General features: G+C 34.0%; 1 protein-coding gene across 1 annotated transcript in view; it reads right to left on the bottom strand.

Moving 5' to 3' along the window:
* The window catches only part of EXOC2 (exocyst complex component 2), a 111,768-nt gene that overhangs the window by 29,882 nt on the left and 69,239 nt on the right, over positions 1-12,647 (bottom strand). Inside the window, exons 20-22 of the mRNA XM_069853586.1 lie at positions 12,529-12,595; positions 10,587-10,703; positions 6,537-6,678 (exon numbers count right to left, since the gene is read on the bottom strand). Of these exons, the coding sequence (XP_069709687.1) occupies positions 6,537-6,678; positions 10,587-10,703; positions 12,529-12,595 (326 nt within the window). The remainder of the gene's footprint in view (positions 1-6,536; positions 6,679-10,586; positions 10,704-12,528; positions 12,596-12,647) is intronic.

Genomic DNA, 12,647 nt, shown 5'->3' with positions numbered 1-12,647 from the left:
TTAACTGGAGCACTTAAGAGTACTGTGTGTAAGAACACACTGATGTTTCAGTAAGTGTCTCCACTAAAGCACAACACACCAGCACAGTACATAGCTGTTTCTTCAGGTGCAAATTCCCTTTTGTACAGCCCTATGTTTGTGTGGTCTCCTCCCCACCACCCTTTCACAGGTTCCAGATGAGCTTACTGCAGTTCAGTTCTTCCAGGATGTAGAAGAGGTCCAGCTATATGTTAAAAAAAAAATTAAGAAGGAGGAAGGGAAAATAATAAAAAGAAAAAATGAAAAAAAAAAATCACTTTGCTGCTGCAATTGCTAGCAGTTAAAGGTGAGCTCCCTTTTCGGTAGCTAATGTAGGCACTCTTACCAATGCTGACCCCCTTGTGTACTCTAAACTTCAACATAAGAACAGTGCAAGAAAACGAAATACAGTGGCATACAATGCAAGAATATGCAGGCTGTAAGAGACGCAAGATTTCAACCTGTACCCTCACCTACTCCAGCAGCCAGACAAAAATAACTATCTTGTGGAATGTATATGTGACTGTGTCACGAACAGTTAAACTGGCATTTTATAACATATCCTTTAACATTGTTTGCCAATGCAGAACACTTTTTTTTTTAATATTATGGCATTAATTTCTTACATGAAGTAGGACTGCAAAAGCATTGTTGTTTTCTTCCTGTTCACATACGAAGACTAACTGGCATGTCATATCCCTTTATCAAAGACAGACAATTCCTAAACACAGGAAATCAATGGTTTGAGATCTGTTGGAGTTCAAAATCATCTACTTCTAGCACGATAATTCTGAAGCCATCCTTTTAAATTGTTATAAGAAATCTAAAGTGTTACAGAGATTTCAAACCAAAGTATTTTGCACATTCCAGTCAAAAAGTAATTGCCTAGTTCTCAAAAAAAGGAAAGAAATCTACTATATCCAAATGTTTTTAAGATGTAAATGCACTTGTCATCTTTCACACAAGCAGGGTGCTATGCCCCAAATTAAACAAAAGAAGAAAAGTTCGAGTTGACAAGTATGTCACTGTGTAACTACAAATTAAATATGCCTTTTGATATTTCGTTTTTAACTGTTGAGTACCTTTCATCAGGCTTTTGCCATTAAAAGATTTTTATTAGATTTTTAAATTAGACAAATAAAAGATAAGAGATGTGACAAGTATATCAAATCTGATTTAGCAGATCTGATGCACTTAAATCTTTTACTGCAAGAGTGGCATTTGCTCTATTTTAAACGTTTCAAACAATGCACCCTCAACATGCCAAATAAGAAATTCAGAGTTAACTACACTATATTCAATTTATGCAAAGTACAGAATGCTTATCTAAAAAATATAAACAATCAACTTTTAAATTGAAAGTGTGAAATATTCTGAAACTTTCAATGTGAAAATTTAAATACTACAAAAACAACCCCACCACCCATTATCTCACAACACCAGGGAAATACAGAGGATACATATTTCAAAAAGATTGTCAGAATAGGCTCTGCAACTCTGTACGCTGTGAACTTTTAGTGAATGTTGGCTAGACTATATGGCATGCTGCCAGCATTTCAAAACTAATTTATGAAGAGAGATCACCATATCTGAATTCCTCAGACAAACAAATCCACACCTACTGTAGTCTCATATTTATGTAGTTGTTGTATATGCAAACAATTAAAATATAACAAAATTTGCCATATTATTAAAAATAATTTGACATTTGCACACAAAAGCTCACATACCACAACTACTTTTGTTTGTGCTGCACAGACTTCAATACACAGAAATCTTTTCTATCCAAATAGAGAGTAACAAAACCACTTCATTCACTCTGCAAAAGACCATAGGCTTGGAACACAGAAGAGATCACAGAACCTAATTTTGTCAGGTGTCTAAGAGAAAATCTAGACATTTAAAACAGATTGTTTTTTAAAAAAGAAAAACAACAAAAGACAACCCACTACTGAGAGAGAGAAGAATGAATGCAAATGAAAAAAATCTTGTATGCAGAACTAGCAGATTGACCAGTATATACCACTTCCTCCCCTAAAACCATACTCGGCAACTGATTAACATTATGTTTCCCATTATTCCTTTCATCTTTTTTAATATTGTTAATACCACAGATTAAATTAAAACAATATTTCAAACAATAAAAAAGAATAAAACTAATTTAATTATTGCTGCATGTCAAATTGAAGTATTTGTTGTAAAAAGACTCAAGTCGACACTGAAATTAAAATGAAAAATTATATCAAAGTTACTTATTAACAATAAATCTGATTAAGTTAATAATACTGCCTTCTAACACCAGCAGTCACACCTTAGATCAAAATAAAAGGGCACATTGTAACTACATTGTGAACAAGTTCTTTCTGACATTCAGAACTTTCATACTGAAAAGAGAATGTACTTTGAAAATCTAAACCATAAAAGTTTCAGCCCATAGGCTTAAATTTGTCCTATGCAAACAATTTGCCCTTCCTCATATTTAAAAATATAACAAAACACATACATATGAGTAAGTACAAGATAATTACAGGATAACTGCCTAAGTGAGCAAGTCATATGCTTTTTCCACACTGACAGAAACACAGTACAAAACTTGGATACTATGTATTTTTCAAAGCTTGCTCAAAAGGCAGGATTCTTAATTTTCTCCTGATTCCTTCTTCAGAACTGTTCATTTATTATAGTTCACTTATTACAGTTCTTCTCATTCTTCTATATTCCCTTGTATTTCCCCATTAATTATATGACGTAAGGAAGTATTTTCCCCAGTACTTACAGGCAAATGACTGCAAAGTTGCCAATGATAATAAATTGCCAAGGTTTTTCAATAAGATTTTTCTGAACATGACATAGAGGAAGGGACAGAATCTTGCCTCCACTTTCCCCCCCTGCCTCAGATTACACTTCACTCACCTCTCAGCATCTCTAGCAACTGAGGACAGATTTTTGCCTGTAACAGCTCTACTTAATACAAACTCCAATTTTATCTTTGAAACAAGCCTCCATTTCATTACCAAGTCAAGCACGCTCATGCGGCAAAAAAAAGTTATTATCTAAAGATTGGATTATACTTGATCATTTTTGTCTGTAGATAATTTTTACTGGCATTGAAAAGAAAGCAAACAAAAAAACAGAATAGAAACTGCTTTGGTATATATGGTTCAACAACAGAATTGGCAATGGATACATGTAAATTATGTACAGTAGATTCGTATGGATTTGAGTCATTTGGCTTACGCTGTAGACCTTGACTTTGGTAGCCTTGTTTCTACAAAAGAAGCAATGTTGATGGCATTGGCAAGACAAAATATTTAGGCCACTGTTGTGCTTTTTATTGGTACTGCCCATATATATAGAATATAGCATTGCCTGCGGTGTTACTTTAAGTATAAAGCAATACATACATAACTTCTGCCACCTGTACAAAGAGATCAGTAACATAAACAGTCGGTCACCCGTATAGGACAAAAGTGCAAGACTGAGAGGACTGCTTTGATTACACTGCAGCTTTCAGTAAGCTCATTGATTGATCTAGTATCAACCCTCTCTATCCTTTTATTTGCACTTCAAGTTTGTCTCTTGCTTGTATTATCTCCTTCAGTTCATTTCTGTGTTAATTCTATTTCTAAATCCTACCCTAATTTAAGTGTCTATCTTGCTCATCCAGTCCTGATTTCCCCCTTTGTTTCTTGCTTGAAAGAGCAAGAATACCAATCTTCATCACAAGCTTTTTCTTCCAGTTTGCTCCCTCCCTTGCAGTTACCTTATTTTCTACCAGCAGTGGTATCCTCTTCATGAATGATTCCATCTAGTCAAATGCATTACCTTCCCAAAAGTCCAGATCAGGTGTTCTTTGCATTTTATTCAGGCTTCCAGCTTCTTCATTCTGCTCAGCAACAGCAGGGGGAGCATCAAGAAAGGAATACTTGCTAGTGCTTGAGAGGTACAATTATTCAAAAACAGTTCCAGTCTTGAAGCTTTGGGCTCAACTAGCAACATGGGAAGGTAACCACCAGAATATTCTTAATGTTATCCCTACTAAATTCCTGAGTATTTTCATAGTCACATTTTTCTAAAATGTTCTTTGCAAAAGACATATCCGTGGCATCAACATACCTCCACTCTGGTCAAATTTGCAGCTGCCAAATGGAATGCTTCAAAGTTTGAGACTGCAGCAGGGAAATTATTTGCCTTTTACCTTATCTTTTAACAATGAGGAAATTGATGCCTTTTCCTTCTTCTTTCCGTTGAAAAAAAAGACTTATCAAAATTTGCCTCTGCACTATCACCTAGCACTACATGAAAGCTAATGCAAAGTCATATTAAGAAAGCCCTTCAGCTCAACTATTACATCTTGGCAGTCAGGCATAGCTGTGTACACTAAGGAACAAGGAGGAGCAGCTTTACTTATGCAACACTACACATCACTGATAGTACCACACAGGAATAGAACTGAGGCCTTAATGGTTTGCCTTGCCAATGCCATAAACTTTTCTTTTTTTTTTAAAGAATAAATTAGGCTACAAAAGTTAAGACCAAAACCAGCCAAATGACTCCGTAAAACATTTAGAGTTTGCAGTCATAAGGACTACTGAAGAACAGATAATAATTTGCACTGTACAAATAATTTTTTTTCTTCAACCCATCACTGTGTTGATCTTTAACAAATCCCCGAGTGAATTGTGTGTTTGACTCAGTGTGATACACTCACAGACATCTGTAAGCTATTTTAATTTAATAAAGTAGATACATTTCAAGTACATGGAGAGGACTGTGAAATAAAGCTTCGTCTGTTTGTTCGCTTTGGTTTTTACAGTCCCTTTCAATAACCTTCATCTACCTCCCTTAAGAGGGAGACTTTCCCAGTCTTCAGAGCCCCAAATATTTTCAGGGTCAACTAACCATTGCTATCAGCAGACAAACTGAAGGTACGCAAAGTTACACTTTTATACCAATAGTTGACAGGGTACATTTGACTGAATTTATCCATCAGAAAGAAAGATCACCAAGTTGAAGAATCATGGAAAAAGTGTCTATATGTTCCTTTTCAACATGTCTAGCTTGCATTTTAACAAAACATATTCAAACAACTTTTTTACTACTTGGCCTCTTGGCCAACACTGATACGTAACCATGAGGACAAGACTCTAATAATAAACACCTTCACTTCAATTTTTACCAAAAAGTTAAAGAGAAAATACTTAAAACCAACAATAAACAAGACAACACACAGATTAAGGCATGCCTCTAATAGAAATTCAGTATAAGAAAATACTACATAATAATCCTAAAGGCAATGTGAGTCTAGTAAGTAGATCCCAATGCACTAGATCAAGAAATGAGCATATAAAATCCATCACAACAACTTCTTTCTCTTGGTCTTTGTCAGTTGGTGGGAATGCAAACATGCCAAGCAAAGACATACTTTAAACATGACGAGTGGTTATGTAGTATTCAGAAAAAAAATTTATGTTCAAGATTAAAATCTACGTTATTTCCACTATAAACTGTATTAGAGAATTTATTCTTTGTACGAAAGTAGTAACCAAAGATACGAGAGACACTTTTCTTCAAAGTAATAAGCCCCAAGACTGCTGTGTTTTTAAAGCCTAGCGAGCAAGCACTGTGGCTCTTGATTCACAGATTGCAAGCATGCTTCTTGTAATTACTTCCTTATCAAATTTTGAAGTACTACAAAATTTCTACTAAGCTTGCCATATACAACTCTATGGAATAATCAAAACAAGTAAGTAAAAATTGTCATGTCAATCACTGATTTAATGAAAATTAATAGAAGATCACCTTCAAAATGCCATGTACTACATTACTGCAACTAATTTCTACTTGGTATTAACTAGGCATTCATGTACCAAGCGATTTAAATGTATTAGTTTTAGGTATGACAAATTAGATGTTCAAAGGACCTAAATGTTAAGACATGCACAGCGTTCACTACTTTCAATAAAAAAGAAAGGATGGATTCATTTATATTATGCTTCCTTAAAATGGAGGCTTTTAAAGCATCTAATTAATGACTAACATCTCAGTCATTCTAAATTCCTTATACCTGCCCTTCTTCAATAGTTTAACATTCTTTGCTGAACTACTGTTATAGTATGCATTTTCTCATAATTTTACCTTTTCAGAACTGTAATTACATCTATTACAAAAGTGGCCAGATTCTTTGGAAAAAATCCCAAACAATCTCAAAGAATTTCATAAGAAAATAGCAAAGATGTCTTTTATAATTCCTTCTATTATATATAAGCAATGAAGCAAAATAATCACAAAAAACAAGTATTAAAGAGATTATCAATGATAAAAGCTGCTTTAATCATCTGAGGGTATTTGAAAAATTATTTAAGAATTAAATGAAGTCTGTGAGAAAGAACTTTATTATAAGAACTTGTCAAAAGTTAAAAACACAGACTGGAAAGAAGTTTTTAATTGTACAGTATATTTTAGCTCCTATCAATCACTGCTAAAATAATTTCAGAGTTTAATAAGCAGATATTTACCTGCTGGAACAAGACAATCTTTCCAATCAAAATATCCTGCATAAATGCCAGGTTCTAATGACCCAACTATCGGATCTGCCTTGAGTTCAATGTACATCTCAAAGAGTCTTTGATCCAGCTCCTTCAAGGATTCCATACTAACCTGAAAAAAAAAAGAACGAACAAAACAAAAACCCAGAAAAAAAAGAGAAAGAACATAAAAAATAGTAATTAATTACAAGAATTTAATCACATACTCAAGAAAATGACATCATTCCTTCTTTAATTTTTGGTACAGATAAGCAATTGCCTAGATATTTCAGTTCATAATTACATATAGGAATATCACTCCATAACTGCCTAATTGCAGGATTATTTTTTTTTTCATGCCAGGAGGTATCGATCTTGTACCAAGTAAACAACTGAAATTTGCCAATGCTTTAAAATATGCCTGTAATAATTTCCACCCTAGAACACAAAGATTTTCTTATAATACTCAAAATTATCAATTGTAATGTTACAATTTCTCTCTATATATATTTGAAAAAGAGATATTTTTTAGGAGTCTGTGCATTTTGAAACTGTACAAGTGAGTGTCACCTCTCTACTGCAACATACAGCTGTACAGCAGATGCATAAACTGCAGCTCACAAACACCTTGCAGAATTTGTCTTTAACAGCTCTCTATGCAATTTTTAGTAATTTACACAACTTTGCTACTCTGAAAACTAAAGGGATATACACAATTTTCTCATTGTATCTGAACAACTTTATATTTTATATGACACATTTATTAAACTCAGGAACCCCTTGTAACTGTAGCTTCTAAAACATTTCTGGAACATAATGCATTTCATAAAATGTTAAAGTAGAGAGTCAGTATTTTAGCATGATAATGGGTGCTAAATACAAGTAAAATATGCTGAAAATATGATTTGAGTTCTGCTTATATATATTTATGTTCATAAGTAAGACCTTAAAATATAGAAAAACAAAGCTTTCTAACTGTTACTTATTTTCCTCAACCATTAGGGAAAAACACATACAATAACTTCCAGAAGCAAAAGGGTTTAAAAGAGAGCTTCTAGGCAAGGCTCTAGACCAAACCAGAATTCTGAAGACAGACAGACAAGAATACCAACTCCTTATCACTCCTTTCTTCATGGAAGACAAAGGATTTAATGCTGCAAGCTACAGGATAAGGGATGAAGTTTATTCACTACAAGGATGCCTCTAAACAGAGTTTTCCTCTGGCATGCTGGTATTGTAAAGTGACGAGAAAATGGAAATGCATTATTTGAGCCAGGAATCAAGAGAGAGAGAAGCCTTCAAGAATGAGTCAGAATCACAGAATCGTTTGGTTGGAAAAGAGCTTTGAGATCATCAAGTCCAACCATATCCAACTGATGGTGAAGCTGATGCTCAGAAGCAAGAGACACTACCACTTTCCTGCTTGTTTGATGAACTTCTAATTTGTCACAGGAGGATCTGTATCCCAAGGAGAGGATTTTCATGAGGAACTGAGAATTTAGTTCCAGGAGAAGATCTAGGGTATTTTCTTCTTCTTTTCCTTCTACCTGTCAGCCTGTTGACACTGAAGACTTGAAAAAGAACACACTAAAAAACGTACCAAAATCTTACTAAACACTCTTTTCCCCCTTACATAGCATCACAGAAATGTAAACCTGGAATTGGTTTCAAGACATTTTTCATTTTCATATGACTAGGGGGAATAACTATCCTTAGACGATTCCTGTTTAGGTTTGAACTAGTGGCAGAAATAAAGTATGAATTCCAGTGGGAATTCCCTGCAAACGTGCACCCATACAAAGAATACTTCAAACAACTGTTTCAGCAGTCCTTAATAAAGTGTTTTAGAACTAGGTCATTCCACCTTCCACTTCTGCAGTCATTCAATACCAAATATCATCTGCATATTCAGTACAGTTTTCTCGTTACATGCAAGTCCTCTTCAACCTGTTTCAAGTTCAATGCACAATTAAGACAGTGGTGGATAACCTTGTTTTTCAGCTAGTGAAAAGACTGCAAGAAAGAATAAACAATTCCCTTGAATGTTATTTTGGGCCCAGGATGAGGAAGCGTAGCAGAGCAGATGTCCTCAAAAACACTATTGTGCATACCCACTTTCCTGACTCTCAAGCGTAAATGCTCATGAAAATATACATTTCTCTCATTGTTATGCTTCTACTGTGAACTTCCCAGTAACTAGAGTTTTCAATTTTTCTATTAAAGCCATTTTGAGCCTCTATCCTAATAACTCCTCTGCCTTATCTAAGTATCAGAACTATGGAAAGAATTTTATCCAGAGGCTTATCAATAAGCTAGGATGAACATTAATGGATACATAAATATTTTTTCCTACTTGCAAGATGACTAAACTGATAACAAAAAGTTGAATTCAAGAATCTTCACAGAAAAGCACTTATGAATTATATAGAAATTAAATATAATTACTCGTAGATAAGTAGCATACGTATGTGTCAAAATGGCATGTGCTGAAGCAGAGTGTTAAATTCGGCCATTTGATGTAACTTTGTTTTGCATTCTAAGAAAAAAAACCCCGAAATAACAACCATGTAGAAAGCAAGGAAATTTTCCTGGTTTCCATTTTATGCTCTCTGTATTTTCAGAATATTAGATTATAATGATCACTCTTCTAACATAGGCAATTTTTATAAAACCCAACCAAACAACAGATAGTTTTAAACAATATACACTAAAAATTCACTTCAAAATTTAATTTATAAAGCTAACAGAATTTAAAAGTATAGCTGTTTCAGTTTTATCAGATTAAAAACAAATCTTATTTTTCAAAAATTAGATAAAAATTTGTAATAAAAATAGTTAAAGAAATTGATAAACTTACAGAAACTTAGATGATAGAACAAAAAACTGAAATGATCAACCAACACCCCTAAACCTCTGCAGGCTTCTAGCCTCTGTAAAAATTATGTAAGGGTTCAAAAACTGTAATCTTAAGATAATCACCTAGTTATCCAAATCCTCCCAGGTAGAACTACCATATATATTTGTGTCACATATGCAGTAGTGCACCAGTCAGTGCTTTCTAAGGGTTAACATAAACTTGAAATTAATTAGCACCTTCAACATGCAAATTACGTCATTTATAAACCTACCAGACTTAACGGCAACATTCTGATGTGGCTGTACAAGACAGAGCATTGAATACGTAACAGAAGTCTTTTTTTGCTTATATAGAGAACACTAACTGTCCCTAGTGCACCTCTCAGTTGTCTCAGCAGCAAAGAACAGCAATATCCAGAGTGATTTTGTATATTGTACTAAACATACAAATCATACAAACCTCATGTAAATGCTACTGAAAATTTTTTCAGCCACAGAAATTCAAACAACATTTAGGCAGAACGGGACTAAGGATGTACTATATAGCAGAAATATCAGTTTGAGTGAAATACTGAACTGTGTACTGGAAAAGATAACATTTTACTTCCAACCAACAAATGTTTCTGGAAATAAACTAGCTTTATGGTCCTAAGGATTAAGTCACATTTCTCATAAAAAATGATTAATCTTTACAAAAAGGCAGGAAAATGAGACAGCTACTGCCGCCCACTTTGACATTTTCGTTCTTTGAAAAAAATAAAAAACAACTAAAAAACCACACACAACAAAAAAACCCTGAACTAGTTTATGAACAACAGCTATCAGTAATGCAGATTGCCAGATGAAGTAATTTATCAAGCATATTTCTGAGATAACTATCTTTTATTCTCCGCATCAGAAAACACAGTGACATTAAACAGCTTTACTAAGAAATCTGATAAGCTTTGCCATTGAACACACAAGTCCTGCATAAGGGATCACATTTTCTGTACCAGTTATTCAAGCCACATAGGAACATATACAACCATATCATCATTGTCATTGATGTTTGGAGTCCTTACTCATTTGTAGAAGGCTCACCCAAGAGTCCTTTTTGCCACATAAACACACGGACTTACAGGAAGTAAAGCAAATAAAAATTGTTTCCTTCAAGCAATGATACTTCATTCCAGCACTCTCACTTACTTGAGTTATTTTTTCAACACCTTGAAAGCCGTGTTTCTCAAAATGTTCAGCTATGTTTAGGAAGGTATGACGTTCCAGATAATGGCAGTTGCTGAGTGCAATTAAAAGCCTCTGTTCCTAAAAATTTGTTTTAAGAGAAGAAAGAGCATAATAGTTACTAAAATCAATATCAGCATGACCAACATGTAGTATTTTATTGACTTTCTGCCTGTGATAAACATGCTGGTAAATAAAGTGGAGTTTAAAAATATTTTTGTCAATAAAACATTAAGAACTGAGTGAATATCAAGTATGGTAATAGAACACGTATGATTTTTCTTATGGGATCTGGAGCATTCAGTGGAATAGCTGTGACTAATACAGAACTGTGGTTGACTTCTTTACAAAAAATAGGTTTGGACAGCTTTCCAGGAAGCTGTTTCTGGCTTTTACTTTGTTTCAAGAAATACGCTGATTATGATGACCATCATCAAAATGTAACTGAAGATCATGCCCCTTTTCACATGAAGCTGGCTAAAACAAGAGAAGCAAACCAAATACTTAACAAATGTGTTCACCCATTCTAAAATACTAGAAGGTTCAGAAGGACATAATACAACTTCAGTAGTTAATTTGAAAATAAATTCTGTAACTTCTCTGTGTTCCTCAGTGATTTTTTTTTTTAATTACAAGAAGGTCAAATACATTCTAGAGTTGAAATATCAGGACTGACTTTCCCTGACCATGGTGCAACAAGGTGTACTTTCCAAAGAGACAAAAAGAAACAAGGCAGATCTATTATTTAAATAGATTTGGTTTTCCCTCTCCCCACTCCCTCCCGCATAGGAAAACATTTTTCTACCTCAAGTGGAAGTTAAAAACCAACAGCAGCAAATATTTTGGAAACAAAATTATCTGGCAACAAAATCATCATGATAAAAAATGGTGGTTTTCAGACCCAGAAGAATCCCTTACGGTTTTGTATTCCAGTAATATGATGACTAGTGTTGAGACGTGCAGCTGCTTACTACTTTAAAATATAATCAGTTGGTACTCAGACTATTTAAGAAATGAGCATTTTAGAAATACAGTGAGAAGTCTTACTCCAGTCACTCACTTTCTCAGTTCTCATTACTCAATCATGAAAGCAAAGACAGTGTTCTGTGATTTACAGAAAGAAATCAATAAAACAATGTTTGGTGTTTGTGGTATCAAAAATCGTTGATGTCTCCTTTTTTTATTCAAACATTCATGCCTATGACATATGGGAGGACATCCAGAATGGTCACAAAAAGTTACTTTGTGTTGCAAAAATAAAATGATATGTAAAGAACTAATTATTACCGTCTACAACTCAGAAACTTGGCCTGATTTGGCAATCTGTGATTCTTTATTGTAGCAGGAATGCTTATTGCTCTTGTAAATGAGGCAAACCGGGCTTCTGACAACATTAGAAACCTATACTAAGGCATATTAACCTCACAAGAGATTCTCACTAAGTTTCTTGCAGATAACAAACACATTTTTTCCATCAACCACCAAACCAGAAGTATGTACATTAAAGAAAGTCAAAGTGTCAGGAATATTAAAAATAATTTTTTCCAACTTCCTAAGAAACAAAACCAAACCCAAACAAGCCACATAAGCAATCAAATAACTGTATCTTCATGGGTTTAAGAAGTAACTAAGAATCAGAGCAGCTCTTACCATTTAAAACAAAGTGATAAATCAAAAGTAAAATCCTCAGCTATTTTAACATAGGTGCTATTTTTGCCGATTTCATTAATGCCATTTTAGTTTCTGAGGAGGATTGGGTATCAAAAAAGTTCTTCATTAGTTATGTTACTGTAGTATACCAAGATATCATATTTTTTGAAACCAAGCCAAACCAAATCCTACATTCCTGTAACTTTGAGAAGCATTAAATTTCACATCAGCTTTTACAAATATAAGCCACACTTACTGAAGAAAGACTTGAGTCTTCATGAATGCTTCCAAACAAATCCGGAGATGAAACATCAACTGAAAGACTAGGAATATTGTTTAAACAGTGAGCATATAGTGATTTTGATTTTCTGATAC

This window comes from Phaenicophaeus curvirostris, chromosome 3, assembly GCF_032191515.1.
Source record: "Phaenicophaeus curvirostris isolate KB17595 chromosome 3, BPBGC_Pcur_1.0, whole genome shotgun sequence".
In the NCBI taxonomy this organism is placed as follows: domain Eukaryota; kingdom Metazoa; phylum Chordata; class Aves; order Cuculiformes; family Cuculidae; genus Phaenicophaeus; species Phaenicophaeus curvirostris.
This window is presented reverse-complemented; position numbering and strand designations above follow the sequence as displayed.